Below are 17,128 nucleotides of genomic sequence, written 5' to 3' on the forward strand. Positions count from 1 at the left end.
GGAACCCCAACAGTAAGGGGAAGGTGAGAGGAGGAGGAACTGGCAAAAGAAACAGTAAAGGAGCGGTCGGAGAGATAGGAGGAGAACCAGGAGAGAACGGTGTCCTTGAGGCCAATGGAATGGAGCATAGTGAGGAGGAGCTGATGATCCACAGTGTCGAATGCTGCAGAGAGATCCAAGAGAATTAGCATGGAGTAATGACCATTTGATTTAGCTGTTAGCAGATCATTAGAGACTTTAGTGAGGGCAGTTTCGGTGGAGTGTAAAGAGCGGAAACCGGATTGGAGAGGGTCGAGAACAGAGTTTTCTGAGAGATAGCGGATAAGACGGGAGTGGACCAGGCGTTCCAGGAGTTTAGAGATGAAGGGAAGATTAGAGACAGGTCTATAGTTAGCGGCACAGTTTTGGTCGAGGGATGGTTTTTTAAGTAGTGGATGTATGATGGCATGCTTAAATGAGGAGGGAAAAATACCAGAAGAGAGAGAGGTTAAATATTTTAGTTAGGTGAGGGGTGACAGCAGGGGAAAGGGACTGGAGGAGATGTGACGGAAATGGGTCACTGGTGCAAGTAGTTGGGCGAGAAGATGCAAGGAGCCTGCTTACTTCTTCTTCTGTGACTGGTTCAAAATCAGAGAGTGAGTTAGATGCAGTGGGGGAGGGAGGACAGTGCATGGTATGAGGGGATTTGGAGATAATTTCCTGTCGGATCTGGTCAATTTTTTCTTTGAAGTAATTGGCCAGATCGTCAGCTCGGAGCTCCGTGGTTGGGGCCTGTACTCTTGGATTGAGTAGAGAATGAAAAGTGTCAGAGACCTTTTGGGTTGTTGGACAGTGAGGTGATGAGGGTGTTGAAATAGGTTTGTTTGGAGAGGTGAAGGGCAGTGTTGTATGTTCTAAGCATAAACTTAAAATGGATGAAATCTTCGTGTAGATTGGATTTTCTCCAGACGTTCGGCGCACCTGGAGCACCGCTGCAGGAAACGTGTTTGCACCGTGTGCCAGGGTTGTCGCCGTCTGCGTTGTGGTGTTCTATTTATAGGGGGTGCAAATTCATCCAGGGCACTTTGAAGTGTTTCATTGTAATGCTTCAATGCAGAATCAGGACATGAGAGGGAGGAGATGGGGGCCAATAAAGACTGCAAGTTCTTCAGAAGTTTCTGGGTGTTAATGGCCTGTATGTTTCTATAAGTCTGGACAGTGGGGGTGACCTGAGCAGCCTGGCAGTTCTTTATAGAGAATGAAAGAAGATTGTGGTCAGAGAGGGGAGTTTGCAAAATCATCCACTGCACAAAGCCGAGAGAAGACCAAGTCGAGGGAGTTTCCGTCTTCATGCGTTGGAGAATTAGTAAGCTGTGAAAGGCCAAATGAGGAGGTTAGAGATAAAAGGTGAGTAGCAGATGGGGAGAGGGGAAGAGCAATGGGGATGTTGAAATCTCCCATGATGAGGGTAGGGATGTCACAGGAGAGAAAATGTGGAAGCCAACTGGCAAAATGATCCAGGAACTGATGGGAGGGGCCGGGAGGACGATACACCACCGCCACTTGCATGGAGAAAGGGGTGTAGAGTCTGACGGCATGGACCTCAAAAGAAGGGAAGACATGTAATGCCCCCAATCCACGGGATCAGCAACAAGTCAGTAAAAATAGTCCATGGGATAATTCCTAGGGGAATATAGATCTCACGACCGAAGCCCGAGAAAACTTAGTTCCAAGTTCGATAGTCCATTCATGGGTTCCAGGAGCGGCCTTAACTCTGCTCCGTTCTCTTCAGATCCCCAGACACAACTGCCCTCCCCCATCAAGTCTCTCAACTCTCCTTCCAACCCCCTTCACCAATGTACATTTAATCCACACCCAGTGAAGTCTCCGGCCTGTCTGGAGTGGTATGAACCCGAGTGGCCCCCCTGCCGAGAGAAAGAAAGGCACATATTCCCCCACCAGATAAGGTCATTGCATGTAAATACAACATAAATTGAGGTAACTAGTCATCTGTGCTGGGAAAGTATTTCAGTTCCTCACAATTGGTGTGTTTGATGCAAGAATATATCTTGCCACAAACACATCTGGACCATAAATCAATGCAGCTTCAAGACAGCAGTTCAATACACAAAGCAATCACTGTTTTCCAGAAGGCATTGGTGTGTTTGATGCAAGAATATATCTTGCCACAAACACCCCTGTACCATCAGGACCATAAATCAATGCAGCTTCAAGACAGCAGTTCAATACAAAAAGCAATCACTGTTTTCCAGAAGGCATTGGTGTGTTTGATGCAAGAATATATCTTGCCACAAACACATCAGGACCATAAATTAATGCAGTATCAGAGCATCTTTATACTTACTGAACGCCCTTTTTGAAGTTGGATAGGCGCTGTCCCAGCCATCCATCATCGCTGCGGTCACCTCATTCCAGAGCTGCCGGGTCACCACTGTGTCTTTGTACTGCTGGCCACGGCTGTCCCACAATGGGATACGCTCCTCAACAAGGCGGATCAGGTGCTTGTTGTCGATGTACACTTCTTCGTCATCCCGTTGTGGAACCTAGAAAAAAAAATAAAAATTAGAATCTTTGTAATTTTGGAGAATGAAAAAGATAGAAAAATAAAAAAAAAAAAGGAAAGACTATATACTAACATTGCGTCTCCTCACCACGACTTGGCTACGCTGCTCCCGCTCAGTCTGCTCCCGCTCAGTCTGCTCCCGGACTTCACCTTCACTGGTCATGTCCGATGTCTGTACAAGAGAAAAAAAAAATGAAAACACATTTCTAGAGGCAGCTAAACTTACCCAAAGGCTGCAACATACTCACCTCACGATCAGCTTTGGCCAGTTCTTGCCGAGATGGCGAATAGACCGATCCAGAAGACATGCTGAAATTTAAACAAAAAATACATTAGTACATTATAAAATTGTACAGGACACACAGACATTATGTTGAATACTCACATTTTGGCTTCTGAAGCTTGAATCCACAGTTGGAAGGCTGTCTTGTCTCTTCAAGGCTGTCTGTAGAGTATTGGTCGGGCCCTGAAGACACCTTCCTTTATCTAGACTCCTCTCAATGTTGCTTGTTTAGGGGGAGGTTTAGACAAGTGTCTAGACATTGTTTACTGAAATCGCGTGCGCGCACAAAGCGCTGACGTGCGTGCATGTCAGCGACCCCATAGACTGTAATGCTATTTTTAGGTGCACACGTGCGCGCGCAGTTTTTTTTAATGATGTAGGCGGAACAAAAAATGCAACATGTAGCGTACGGCGCGTCTGGGCGCACACCTGTAAAATGCGCAGCGCACACTAAACGCTGATGCGCTCATCAATCGCAAGACCCTGCTACCACCATGTTAGAGATAGGGAAACATTGCGCGTGCGCCCGATAGCGCACGATGCGCTGCGTGATAAAGCGCTAGTGTGAAACCAGCATAACATAGGTATTTTTATAAAGATGCCAACCTTCACATTTTTCTGTGTCACAAGTTTTGATGCCCTGAACGAGCGAGTTATATGGGTCAATTAGGTAATGGCTCGAATAAGTGACTTCCAACTTGAGAATTTGTTGAACCTGCGAGATCTAAGCTGGATAGCAGAGGTCATTGTATGAAGTGTAGACACCTGAGGGCAGATTTCAGCATCTGATTCCTCTTTTACTAGTTCAAAGGTGTCCAGAAAACGTTCCTCCGTGTACAATAGTTTTGGTCCAGAGAGCCATGTTGTGTTTCCCAGTCAACTGCTCTAGTTGCGTGATCTGCAGGATTCTGGTCCATGGATATGTAATGCCACTGTTTTGGATGAACTGATCTCCTAATTCGTAGCACTTTGTTATTGTCATAAATGTAGAATTGCTTAGGTTCGTTGTAGAAATATCCCAGGACTACTTTGCTGTCTGAGTAGAACTTGGCCTGTGTCAGGTCGATATCCATCTCAGATGTGATGAAATCCGCTAACTCAATGGCTAAGACTGCGGCACAGAGCTGTAACCTGGGTATAGTGTTCTCCGGTTGTGGTGCGAGTTTGGCCTTCTCCATATCGAACCTGATATGACTCTGACATTTGGAGTCTACAGTTTTGAGGTAGGCAACAGCGACAATTGCTTTGACAGAAGCACCTGCAAATACGTACAGTCTTTGGCTTTGTATTTCTGTAGACGGCACAGGGGTATATGGTCTTGGCACGTTGAGGTTGGAGAGGACTGCAAACACACTTGTAAACATGCACTGCTTTTTCGCTGATTACATCACCCAACACACAAAAATGATACACCATTTGAAAGGTAAACTTGCTCCCATCAGCAAGAAAAGAGCCAAACAAACCACACATTCACGATTTTATCACTAAATACAGTTTAAACATTCATTTTCATAAACCTGCAGAAAGACACAATGATCTGCAGGTGGCACCTCAACCAGAAGACATTTTTTGGCCTCAAACTTATCAAACCAATTTATTGTATTACCAATCTACATATATAAATACCTGCCTGTGTTCATCATCTCATTAAATTGCCTGTGCCCCCGACGACCAATGTGCAAAAATTTCACACGGGTCAAGTTAGTATAAGCATAATCCTCAAGAAGCTTCCCTAATATTTATGACATGCTTTATCTGGCTCGGTTATTCTAGGGTTAATTTTTAATTAGGAAGGGGAGCACAATAATATTAATCTTAATTGGAGGTGATGAATAAGTGTGATCAATGTGCCCTTTTCCCAAGTGAATGGATGGCAGACCATCCGGTAATAGATAAAGAACCAACTGAAGATGTGCAAATTGCCTCTTCAGAGAAAAAGAGGACTTGAACTCTATAGCGCCACCTGTTGGTAGTAGCGATCCTACTAGTCACAATCAACCCTTTAACGAGTCTTGTAATATGACTTAGGATAAAAGCCAAATCTGAATCTCAATTTGCAGACTCGGTGTTTTGAGCTATTGGCTCTCGTCAGTGCAAAGTATGAGAACTGATTTGGCTAGGTGAGAGGCTCTGGACTGAGGTCTAAGGGGTAAGGTTTCTCCTTGTGGAGAGTGACATGCCAGCTCTGGCTTTTCAAGGTAAGGAGGCTTATTCGCCATGCAATGCTCCCCTGGGAAAATAATATGCAAATTGCCTCTTCAGAGAAAAAGAGGACTTGAACGCTATAGCACCACCTGTTGGTAGTAGCAATCCTGCAAGTCACAATCAACCCTTTAACGAGTCTTGTAATATGACTTAGGCTGGTTTCACACTAGCATTTTATCGCGCAGCGCATCGTGCGAGATCGGGCGCATGCGCAATGTTCTCTTATCTCTAACATGGCGGGCGCAGTGTTTAGCGATTGCATACGCTCATCAACATTTGCGTGCGCTGCGCATTTTCCAGGTGTGTGTCCATACACGCCATACGCTATATGTTGCATTCCTTGTTCCACCCAACATCGTTAAAAAATCGCGTGCATACGGTATGCGCTAAAAAATAGCATTACAGTCTATGGGGTCGCTGGCGTGCGCTTGGATGTGCGCACGTCAGTGCTTTTTGCGCCCGCGCGATTTAAGTAAGCAATGTCTAGACACTTGTTTAAAACTCCCCCCTAAACAAGCAACATTGTTTGGAAGGATAACAACACCAAAAAGAACCAGTGTAACAAGTCCAAATGTGAACGTAAAAATCACAATCTTTATTGTAAACAGATGAGGCACAATACAGCTTAAAAGTGACACTAAAAAAAGGCAATGTATAGTGGGCCACAGATGTATGGATGGTATATATAAAGGTATAGCAATACATAGATAATACAAACACCAATGTTGGAAAGGCAAAGGTATTATATGGGAGGCCATCAAAATAGAGGGAAAAATCCCTGGCTAGCCATTCAAAAGTAAAGATATTGCCTAAACATAGGTGGTAAAGTCACATACCTATAGAGAAGTGTGGCACAATATGCACAGCCGTGCCCCAACGTGCATTTCGGAAAAGTTCCTTCCTCAGGGGGCGTGTGTAAGGGCCGTATTTAGTTCAATATATAGTGTATTGGTAGAGGCAATTAGTGGTGTCCGGTGTGTATGCAATCATCCCCCCCATCCCGACATGGCGACCGCCGCTGACGCTGGCACACAACGGGGCCCCGTGGTGTCAGACGCCAGACAGTGGGCGGAAGGAGGAGACCGATGACAACATCCGGGGATGGAGTCCGCGCATGCGCAGACTGACAAAGGAGAAACCGCGGCCATCTTGGAAAGGGGCATATCAGTGTAATAATGAAGAGTAACAACGGTATAAAGCGTGGCCTATTTTACAGATAGGATCTATCATTAAGAATTTTTTGACAGATCAGCCAGCCATGTCATTTCGACGTGCCAAAAATCTTAAAGATCACTGGTTAACAGCCACTACTCTGCAGATAAGCCGACTTCATTTTTGAATATGTTTACCCCTAGGGTTGGGTGTGTCCCATGTGGGGGTTGCGTGGCATGTCCAAATATACTACGTAGTAGTTCTTTTTCTAATTCTAGTGGTTCCAAAACCTATTCTATCCGCCAACGCATTACTTGTACCACAAGGTATGTCATCTACTATGCTACTTGCCCTTGTGATTTGATATACGTTGGTCTTACTACGCGTCAATTTAAGGTGAGGGTTAGGGAACATGTGTTGGGGATCTTGGCAGCATGCACACATGAGGACTCCACTACTTTAAAGACCATCACGCTTGTGATGCTACCAAATTTAAGGTTAGGGGCATTGATGCCCTAAACATTGACATTAGGGGTGGCAATCTTTCCAAGCGACTTGGCCAACTTGAATCTAAATGGATATGGCAACTTAAGACAGTTCATCCACATGGACTTAATGAATGCCTTTCCTTTGTTCCTTTTTTATAATCCTTTGTCCATTTCTGTATTTAAGTGACACTTTTTAGTGTGTGTTTTTAACTCTTGGTTGTTTTTATTCTAGTGACCTTTTGTTTCTACTCTGGCCGATTTGCATTCAATTTTGTGATGGACCCATTAGACTCCTACATCTTGGTCGTTCTCCAAGTCTACTTTCTGAAGGCTGAAGCCCTGGTCCAGTGGTTTGTCTCCTTTTGCATCATCGTATATATCTATGGACATTACCTCAAGTCTCTTTCACTACCTACATTAACAAATATATCTGATAGGGATAATATGTACATTTCATTTTTTGACACTTGCAATACTATATAGTATTATTCTTCCTCTGTGGATACAATATACTTATACTGTTATTTCTATACCTATTAAATAAGGATTATGAATATATTATGTCTTTATTGTTCCACTGAGATGCTTTTATATGATACCTGCTATGTATCACTATTATATTCCTCAGGACTGTTACCCCTGATCTTGTTATCTCATATATTTGTTATTTTATTTGCTGTTTATTGGAGTAGCCCCTCTGCAGATGATTGCTCTTGTTATATCGCGTTCTGCACATGCGCGGCTTTGATATACAGAAAGTGGTTACATCATTATACTATCCCATATTATATTTTATATATTACTGCAATCGCATCCTAGATATTCACTTTCTAATTACTCCTCTTTGCACAGCGATGTTTGGTTTCCATATACCGTTGTTACTCTTCATTATTACACTGATATTCCCCTTTCCAAGATGGCCGCGGTTTCTCCTTTGTCAGTCTGCGCATGCGCGGACTCCATCCCCGGATGTTGTCATCGGTCTCCTCCTCCCTTCCGCCCACTGTCTGGCGTCTGACACCACGGGGCCCCGTTGTGTGCCAGCGTCAGCGGCGGTCGCCATGTCGGGATGGGGGGGATGATTGCATACACACCGGACACCACTAATTGCCTCTACCAATACACTATATATTGAACTAAATACGGCCCTTACACACGCCCCCTGAGGAAGGAACTTTTCCGAAACGAACGTTGGGGCACGGCTGTGCATATTGTGCCACACTTCTCTATAGGTATGTGACTTTACCACCTATGTTTAGGCAATATCTTTACTTTTGAATGGCTAGCCAGGGATTTTTCCCTCTATTTTGATGGCCTCCCATATAATACCTTTGCCTTTCCAACATTGGTGTTTGTATTATCTATGTATTGCTATACCTTTATATATACCATCCATACATCTGTGGCCCACTATACATTGCCTTTTTTTAGTGTCACTTTTAAGCTGTATTGTGCCTCATCTGTTTACAATAAAGATTGTGATTTTTTACGTTCACATTTGGACTTGTTACACTGGTTTTTTTTTGTGTTATAGTTATATATACAGTGTGTCCTGCACTGTCCTATGATGTGCTGGAATCTTGTTAGTGGTCCCCAGTACATTCATTTTGAACATGCAATTGATTAATTTTTCCAGCACATTTTGCTACCTATTGTTCTTATTATTCAATTTTACTGTGTTATGCACAGGTATCTGGGTTTGCATCATGGACTTTTGTGCCAGAGATAAAACCTGGCTCTCTCAAATGGATCAGGTGTATGGCACCAATTCAGTTGATGCATCACAACCCTTGGACATAGGATTGGAAGAAAAATTTTCTACGATCAAAAATTTACTTAATAAAAGGTCAAAGTTATGGTGGAACAGGTCCTTTTTGGATAAATATATGAAAAGCAACATGATACCAAGGGGTCTCAGGGTTCGGGTAATCTTGTCATTTACCATTGATGATAACTTTATCACCAAATGGGAAGAAGTTTGCAATACTTGCTCTGCATCTTTTCTTCAACTACTAATTGAACACAACACCTCAGTCATTAATAATCTTGACACCTTGATTGACACAGCACTTAATGATTTTCGTGCTATTTGTCCGGTGGAAAGGATGCAGAAATTTGAAATGGATTTTGACAAATCCATGGATGCTATGGTGAAAAAGATCCAGGATACCCAAATCCTGAAATTCAATCGTGACTCCAAAGATTATCAATCAAAGAGAGTATACATGTGGAAACATAATTCCAACAACCATTCCTCCATACGTAAGGCTTCCTCTGCCCTATACATTTCCTCTGAGTGGACGTTCTGATTTGTCCTCTGCCTCTGCTGCATCCACTACAACCAATGATATGGCAAGACTTCGAGATCATACATTTCATCCTTACAAAAGGAATTTGGGGCCCTCCACGTCTAAATATGACAATAAGGTGATTAACCTTAGTGATTTCTGCCTTTCTGATGTTGACCTGCGACTCCTCAGCAGAGGTCTCTCCTTTTCTCCCTCCTCTAGATTTGACTTATTTGATACCGTTAAGGATCTCCACCTTTTTGCGCGGTCATTGTTGTTCAGGCGTTATTTTCACTCTAATGACACTCAATCCTTATTTCCCACAGAAGAGGAGCAAGCGGCATTAGACATATTGGAGGAATTGGCGTCTGGAAATGAGAATGATGGAGGTAAGATTCCTCCCTCTATCCGTCCGAGATCCAGAAAATTTCCCCCGTTGACTTCTTGTGCAAACATTGATATGTTTGTACGATTAATCACGGATGAATTATATAAGATTCCTACTTTTATAGTGAAGGACAATCTGACCAGTGAAGAGAGGTGCAGGCTGAGAACACTCCAGGAATTACCGGGGATTCTCATCAAACCAGCCGATAAGGGTGGTAATGTCGTCCTGTGGCCAGTGGATATGTACGAGAGAGAGAGGCTTTCCGCCAACTTAATAATACTTGTTATAAAAAACTTGCATATAACCCTCTCTCTGCATATTCCACTCAGTTGGAAACTATTTTGAAAAGATCAGCCCAGGACGGCATTATCACCAAGGATCTTCTTGGTGCATTATTGGTACCCGAGCCTCGGATCTCTACCCTGTACCTCCTTCCAAAAATTCATAAGGACCCTTCCATGCCACCTGGTAGACCCATTGTCTCAGGACAGGGGAATTTTCTCGAGAATCTCAATAGATGGATTGACTTCCATCTCCAACCTCTGGTAATGAATCTTCCCTCATTTCTTAGGGACACTGGTGATCTGTTGCGCAGGGTCGACAGGCTTTGTCTTGAGGGTGAATCTTTTAGTTTCAGCAGATGTAGAGTCCCTCTACACCAATATCAAACACACAGATGGCCTCAGAGCTGTCAAATTTTTTCTTGGTACATCCAACCTCACATTGGGGTTGAGGGACCTCCTGCTGGAACTACTGGAGTTCGCCCTCACACACAATTTTTTTTGTGTTTTAAGGGGTCCTTCTACCTACAGCTCCAGGGGACCGCGATGGGAGCGGCCTATGCGCCCTCCTACGCTGGTTTATTCCTGGGGCTGTGGGAGAGGGATCTCTTCATGTCAGACGAGGGTATCTCAATGTGCAGTGTCCCCTTTTGGACGCGGTACATTGATGATATTTTCTTCGTCTGGCAAGGCACGCCCGTCGACCTTGACCAACTATTGATCTTCCTGAACACCAATGACCGCAACATTTACCTTACTTTTGTTTATAATACCAAATCTTTGGACTTCCTTGACGTTACCATTAGGAGGGATTGTGCTGGGGTGTTGCAGACCAACATCTATAGGAAGACAACTTCCACCAATCTAGTTCTACATGCATCCTCCAGTCATCCTAAACATATTATTCGAGCTGTCCCAGTAGGCCAATTTTTAAGGCTTCGTAGGATCTGCTCTACAGATATTGATTTTGTTAGGCAAGCAGAAATCCTACGTCAACGCTTCTTAGAGCGTGGATATAGCCGCAGGTCTATTAAGAAGGCCTATAATAGGGCGAAACACACTTCTCGTCAGGAATTATTATATCGTTCCCATCCAACCAGTTCTGTCAATACAAGTCAGACGGTCAGATTTGTGACGACATTCAGTTCTAGATCTGATGCTGTACGTCAGGCACTTAAGAAAGCGTGGCCTATTTTACAGATAGATCCTATCATTAAGAATTTTTTGACAGATCAGCCAGCCATGTCATTTCGACGTGCCAAAAATCTTAAAGATCATTTGGTTAACAGCCACTACTCTGCAGATAAGCCGACTTCATTTTTGAATATGTTTACCCCTAGGGTTGGGTGTGTCCCATGTGGGGGTTGCGTGGCATGTCCAAATATACTATGTAGTAGTTCTTCTAATTCTAGTGGTTCCAAAACCTATTCTATCCGCCAACGCATTACTTGTACCACAAGGTATGTCATCTACTATGCTACTTGCCCTTGTGATTTGATATACGTTGGTCTTACTACGCGTCAATTTAAGGTGAGGGTTAGGGAACATGTGTTGGGGATCTTGGCAGCATGCACACATGAGGACTCCACTACTTTAAAGACCATTCCACGCCACTTTAAAGACCATCACGCTTGTGATGCTACCAAATTTAAGGTTAGGGGCATTGATGCCCTAAACATTGACATTAGGGGTGGCAATCTTTCCAAGCGACTTGGCCAACTTGAATCTAAATGGATATGGCAACTTAAGACAGTCCATCCACATGGACTTAATGAATGCCTTTCCTTTGTTCCTTTTTTATAATCCTTTGTCCATTTCTGTATTTAAGTGACACTTTTTAGTGTGTGTTTTTAACTCTTGGTTGTTTTTATTCTAGTGACCTTTTGTTTCTACTCTGGCCGATTTGCGTTCAATTTTGTGATGGACCCATTAGACTCCTACATCTTGGTCGTTCTCCAAGTCTACTTTCTGAAGGCTGAAGCCCTGGTCCAGTGGTTTGTCTCCTTTGGCATCATCGTATATATCTATGGACATTACCTCAAGTCTCTTTCACTACCTACATTAACAAATATATCTGATAGGGATAATATGTACATTTCATTTTTTGACACTTGCAATACTATATAGTATTATTCTTCCTCTGTGGATACAATATACTTATACCGTTATTTCTATACCTATTAAATAAGGATTATGAATATATTATGTCTTTATTGTTCCACTGAGATGCTTTTATATGATACCTGCTATGTATCACTATTATATTCCTCAGGACTGTTACCCCTGATCTTGTTATCTCATATATTTGTTATTTTATTTGCTGTTTATTGGAGTAGCCCCTCTGCAGATGATTGCTCTTGTTATATCGTGTTCTGCACATGCGCGGCTTTGATATACAGAAAGTGGTTACATCATTATACTATCCCATATTATATTTTATATATTACTGCAATCGCATCCTAGATATTCACTTTCTAGTTACTCCTCTTTGCACAGCGATGTTTGGTTTCCATATACCGTTGTTACTCTTCATTATTACACTGATATGCCCCTTTCCAAGATGGCCGCGGTTTCTCCTTTGTCAGTCTGCGCATGCGCGGACTCCATCCCCGGATGTTGTCATCGGTCTCCTCCTCCCTTCCGCCCACTGTCTGGCGTCTGACACCACGGGGCCCCGTTGTGTGCCAGCGTCAGCGGCGGTCGCCATGTCGGGATGGGGGGGATGATTGCATACACACCGGACACCACTAATTGCCTCTACCAATACACTATATATTGAACTAAATACGGCCCTTACACACGCCCCCTGAGGAAGGAACTTTTCCGAAACGCGCGTTGGGGCACGGCTGTGCATATTGTGCCACACTTCTCTATAGGTATGTGACTTTACCACCTATGTTTAGGCAATATCTTTACTTTTAAATGGCTAGCCAGGGATTTTTCCCTCTATTTTGATGGCCTCCCATATAATACCTTTGCCTTTCCAACATTGGTGTTTGTATTATCTATGTATTGCTATACCTTTATATATACCATCCATACATCTGTGGCCCACTATACATTGCCTTTTTTTAGTGTCACTTTTAAGCTGTATTGTGCCTCATCTGTTTACAATAAAGATTGTGATTTTTACGTTCACATTTGGACTTGTTACACTGTTTTTTTTTGGTGTTGTTATAGTTATATATACAGTGTGTCCTGCACTGTCCTATGATGTGCTGGAATCTTGTTAGTGGTCCCCAGTACATTCATTTTGAACATGCAATTGATTAATTTTTCCAGCGCATTTTGCTACCTATTGTTCTTATTGTTTGGAAGGAGTGTCGATAAAAGGTGTCTTTAGGGCCACACCACTACAGCCTTGAAGATAAGAGCAGCTACAGACAGCAAGAGAAGAGCAGCTACAGACAGCCTTCAATAGAAGACCAGACAAGAGCCTTGGATTCAAGCTTCAGCAGCCAAAATGTGAGTATTCTTCAACATAATAGTTGTGTCCTGTACAATTTAATATGTACTAATGTTTTTTTTTGTTTAAATTTCAGCATGTCTTCTTCTGAATCGGCCTATTTGCCATCCCAGGAAGAACTGGCCCAAGCAGATCGTGAGGTGAGGATCTTGCTACCTTTGGGTAAGTATAGCTGCGGCATCTAGAAATGTGTAATTTTTTTTTTCTTTACAGACATCGGACACGGCAAGTGAAGACGAAGAGCAGGAGCAGCCTAGCCAAGTCGCGGCGAGGAGACACAATGTAAGTATAAAGTCTTTCAGTGTTCCTTTGTTGTTTTTTTTTTTTTTTTTTTTTTCTGTCTTTATTTTCATCCTCTATCTTGCTTCTTCTCTGTTTCTTTTTCTATCTTTTTCATTCTCCCAACTTTCCAAGATTATAATTTTTTTGGTTTGTTCTAGGTTCCACAAGGGGATGAAGAAGACGTGTACATGGACAACGAGCGCCTGATCCGCCTTGTTGAAGAGCATATCCCGTTGTGAGACAGCCGTGACCAGCAGTACAAAGACACAGTGGTGACCCGGCAGCTCTGGAATGAGGTGGCCGCAGCGATGATGGATGGCTGGGACAGCGCCTCTCCCACTTCAAAAAAGGCGTTTAGTAACTATAAAGCTGCTCTAAGATGCTGCCTTGACTCTTGGTCCTGATGGTACTGGTGTGTTTGTTGCAAGATATATTCTTGCATCAAACACACCAGTGTCCTCTGGATCAACAGTGATTGCTTTGTGTATTGGACTGCTGTATTGAATCTGGTTTTATTCTTGCTCCTGATGGTGCAGGTGTGTTTGTTGCAAGATATATTGCATCAAACACACCAGTGCCCTCTGGATCAACAGTGATTGCTTTGTGTATTGGACTGCTGTATTGAATCTCGTTTTATTCTTGCTCCTGATGGTACAGATGTGTTTGTTGCAAGATATATTCTTGCAGGAAACACACCTGTACCATCAGGATCAACAGTGACTGCTTTGTGTCTAGAATTATTTTGTGATGCCGCATTGACTGTTTGGAAAGTTCACTCAGGTTTGTGTGCTGATAATGATGTTGGCATCAGTGCATTGTATAACGTTTTTTCTTTGTTTTTCCAACAGTGAACAAAGTCCACACACGTTGGCGTTCGATGAAGGACCGCTTCAACACTGATGTTCGTGCTGAGGGACAGGTTCACAGTAGTTCAGCGGCAAGGACCAGAAGAAAATGTCGTTATTATCGCGAGTTGGTGTTCCTGAGACCGGTCCTTGCCAGCAGAGCATAAGTTTTTTTAGTTTTTTTTTTAAAACCTGTCCTTTTCTATTCCATAGCTGATGCTTCTTGTAAATGCATGATAGTAATGTATTTCCTTTCTTTCCACAGCACCTGGAGCAGCACCCTGCAACCTGTCCCTGGAGCGGTCCTTCATCGGACGACCTCAGACCCGTCCCAGCCATCCGACAGTCAGGAAGCATCTTGCAGGTCAGCAACACAGACAGCTGGTAACCAGGAAGCTGGTCAATCAGGTGTTCTCCTGTCCCAGGTCTCTGCCACTGGTTATGCGGCACTACCCGCCAGTGGCAGAGGGCCTTGGACAGGCCTGTCATGCCCGAGTTCATGCACTTGAGCGAGGCCTTTCATGCCAGCCTCAAAGGGCTGTCAGCCATAGTGGAAAGCGGTTTTTCCCTGATGGAACGCGGTTTTAACCACATGGAACACCGCTTCCACTCTGTTGACCAGCACCTTGACTGTCTGGAGTCTGACCTCAACAGACCAGCGCACCATTTTTTCAGTAAAATTGAACAGGGCATGGCAGAACACCTTAGTCCTGAGCAACAGCTGAGTGTGTTACAGGCCTGCAACACTGCTTACTTGCAGGCTATGCAGCAGAATCGGTATGTGCAGCAGTCAGTGGTGTCATTTCCAACAGTTCCACCACTGACTCACTACCGACTTCTGCATACCACTGCACAGCCACCTGCATTCCAAGCCAAGCCGGACACCACTACACCACCCCAAGTCCAAGTGCTGCTGGACACTCCTCTGCCACCACCACTATGGCAAGCACTGCTCCTGTCTGGAGCACCGCCACCGCACCACCTGCTTGGAGCACCGTCACCACAGAACCTGCTTTGGCCACCGACACCTATTCTCCTGTTCAGAGCACCACCACCATTTCTCCGTCTAGGAGCACTGACACCACCACTCAACAACATTCAAGGAGCGCCGCCACCACTCCTCATCAAAGGAGCGCCGCCACCACTCCTCATCAAAGGAGCGCCGCCTCCACTCCTCATCAAAGGAGCGCCGCCTCCACTCCTCATCAAAGGAGCGCCGCCTCCACTCCTCATCAAAGGAGCGCCGCCTCCACTCCTCATCAAAGGAGCGCCGCCTCCACTCCTCATCAAAGGAGCGCCGCCTCCACTCCTCATCAAAGGAGCGCCGCCTCCACTCCTCATCAAAGGAGCGCCGCCTCCACTCCTCATCAAAGGAGCGCCGCCTCCACTCCTCATCAAAGGAGCGCCGCCTCCACTCCTCATCAAAGGAGCGCCGCCTCCACTCCTCCTAGGAGTGCCGCCAACACTTCTCCGGCTCGGAGCACCGACACGTATCCTCCTTCTAGGAGCACCGACACTACTTTCTCCTAGGATCACCGGCACCGCCTCTTTGAGCACCGACACGAGTTTGTCTCCTCGGAGCACCTCCACCGCTGCCACTTCTAGGAGCACCGAGACAACTTTGTCTCCTTCTAGGAGCAACGCCACTTCTAGGAGCACCGCCACCACAGAGCATCAGAGGGGTGACCCACATTCCATCTTTTACAGGTCAACGCCACGGTCCACCATCTCCAGGCGGTCGAGCAATGTAAGTCGGTCACACGGTGGAAATCGGTCCAGGCAGGATACTCCTGCGCCAAAGGAAAAAAAAAAAAAAGACTTTGTTTCTCCATCCACCCTCTCCTCCTAATGTGTCTCAACCTGCCTCCATGTCCATCCCTGAGCTCCCTTCCGCCAGTACTTTAGTCACCCCTTCTCCTAGAACCCCTTCCTCAACTTCCAGCCGTTCCTCGTCTCTCCACATCCCCAAAGTATCCCAATCTTCCCCCAAACGTCATTCATAATAAAAAAATTTTTTTTTTTTTTTTTTTGGAAAAAATAAATGTGCAATTCTGCTTTCAAAAATATGGCTTGATTATTGTCTTTTGCAGACTACACACACTGCGCCGTACACTTAGCGTTTTTGACACCACATATCTCCAAAACTGACACAAGAAACATGTGTCAGTAATGGAGCTATGTGGTGTCAAAAAAACAAATCTACAGTACAGACCAAAAGTTTGGACACACCTCATTCCAAGAGTTTTCTTTATTTTCATGACTATGAAAATTGTAGATTCACTCTGAAGGCATAAACTATGAAATAACACATGTGGAATTATATAATTAACAAAAAAGGGTGAAACAACTGAAAATATGTCTTATATTCTAGGTTCTTCAAAGTAGCCACCTTTTGCTTTGATTACTGCTTTGCACACTCCTGACATTCTATGATCAGCTTCAAGAGGTAGTCACTGGAAATGGTCTTCCAACAGTCTTGAAGGAGTTCCCAGAGAGCATTGGCTCTTGTTAGCCCTTTTGCCTTTACTCTGCGGTCCAGCTCACCTAAACCATCTCGATTGGGTTCAGGTCTGGTGACTGTGGAGGCCAGGTCATCTGGCGTAGCAACCCATCACTCTCCTTCTTGGTCAAATAGCCCTTACACAGCCTGGAGGTGTGTTTGGGGTCATTGTCCTGTTGAAAAATAAATGATGGTCCAACTAAACGCAAACCGGATGGAATAGCATGCCGCTGCAAGATGCTGTGGTAGCCATGCTGGTTCAGTATGCCTTCAGTTTTGAATAACTCCCCAACAGTGTCACCAGCAAAGCACCCCCACACCATCACACCACCTCCTCCATGCTTCACGGTGGGAACCAGGCATGTAGAGTCCATCTGTTCACCTTTT

The 17,128-nt window shown here is 44.4% G+C and overlaps 1 protein-coding gene across 2 annotated transcripts; it reads left to right on the forward strand.

Annotated features, from left to right (window-relative positions):
• Window positions 1-6,032: 6,032 nt before the first annotated feature.
• On the forward strand, window positions 6,033-16,408 carry LOC141060531 (uncharacterized). Of its 2 annotated transcripts, XM_073556804.1 has the most exons (4): window positions 6,033-7,041; window positions 9,306-9,368; window positions 11,525-13,396; window positions 13,555-16,408. In XM_073556804.1, the coding sequence occupies exon 4, from the start codon at window positions 14,729-14,731 to the stop codon at window positions 16,088-16,090; it is 1,362 nt and encodes a 453-aa protein (XP_073412905.1). In that variant the 5' UTR covers window positions 6,033-7,041; window positions 9,306-9,368; window positions 11,525-13,396; window positions 13,555-14,728; the 3' UTR covers window positions 16,091-16,408. The 2 variants fall into 2 exon arrangements, with proteins under 2 accessions (XP_073412905.1, XP_073412906.1); XM_073556805.1 differs by lacking the exon at window positions 9,306-9,368.
• The last annotated feature ends 720 nt before the right edge of the window (window positions 16,409-17,128 follow it).

Source organism: Dendrobates tinctorius, unplaced genomic scaffold, assembly GCF_039654945.1.
Source record: "Dendrobates tinctorius isolate UK_male_01 unplaced genomic scaffold, ASM3965494v1 ptg000240l, whole genome shotgun sequence".
In the NCBI taxonomy this organism is placed as follows: Eukaryota; Metazoa; Chordata; class Amphibia; order Anura; family Dendrobatidae; genus Dendrobates; species Dendrobates tinctorius.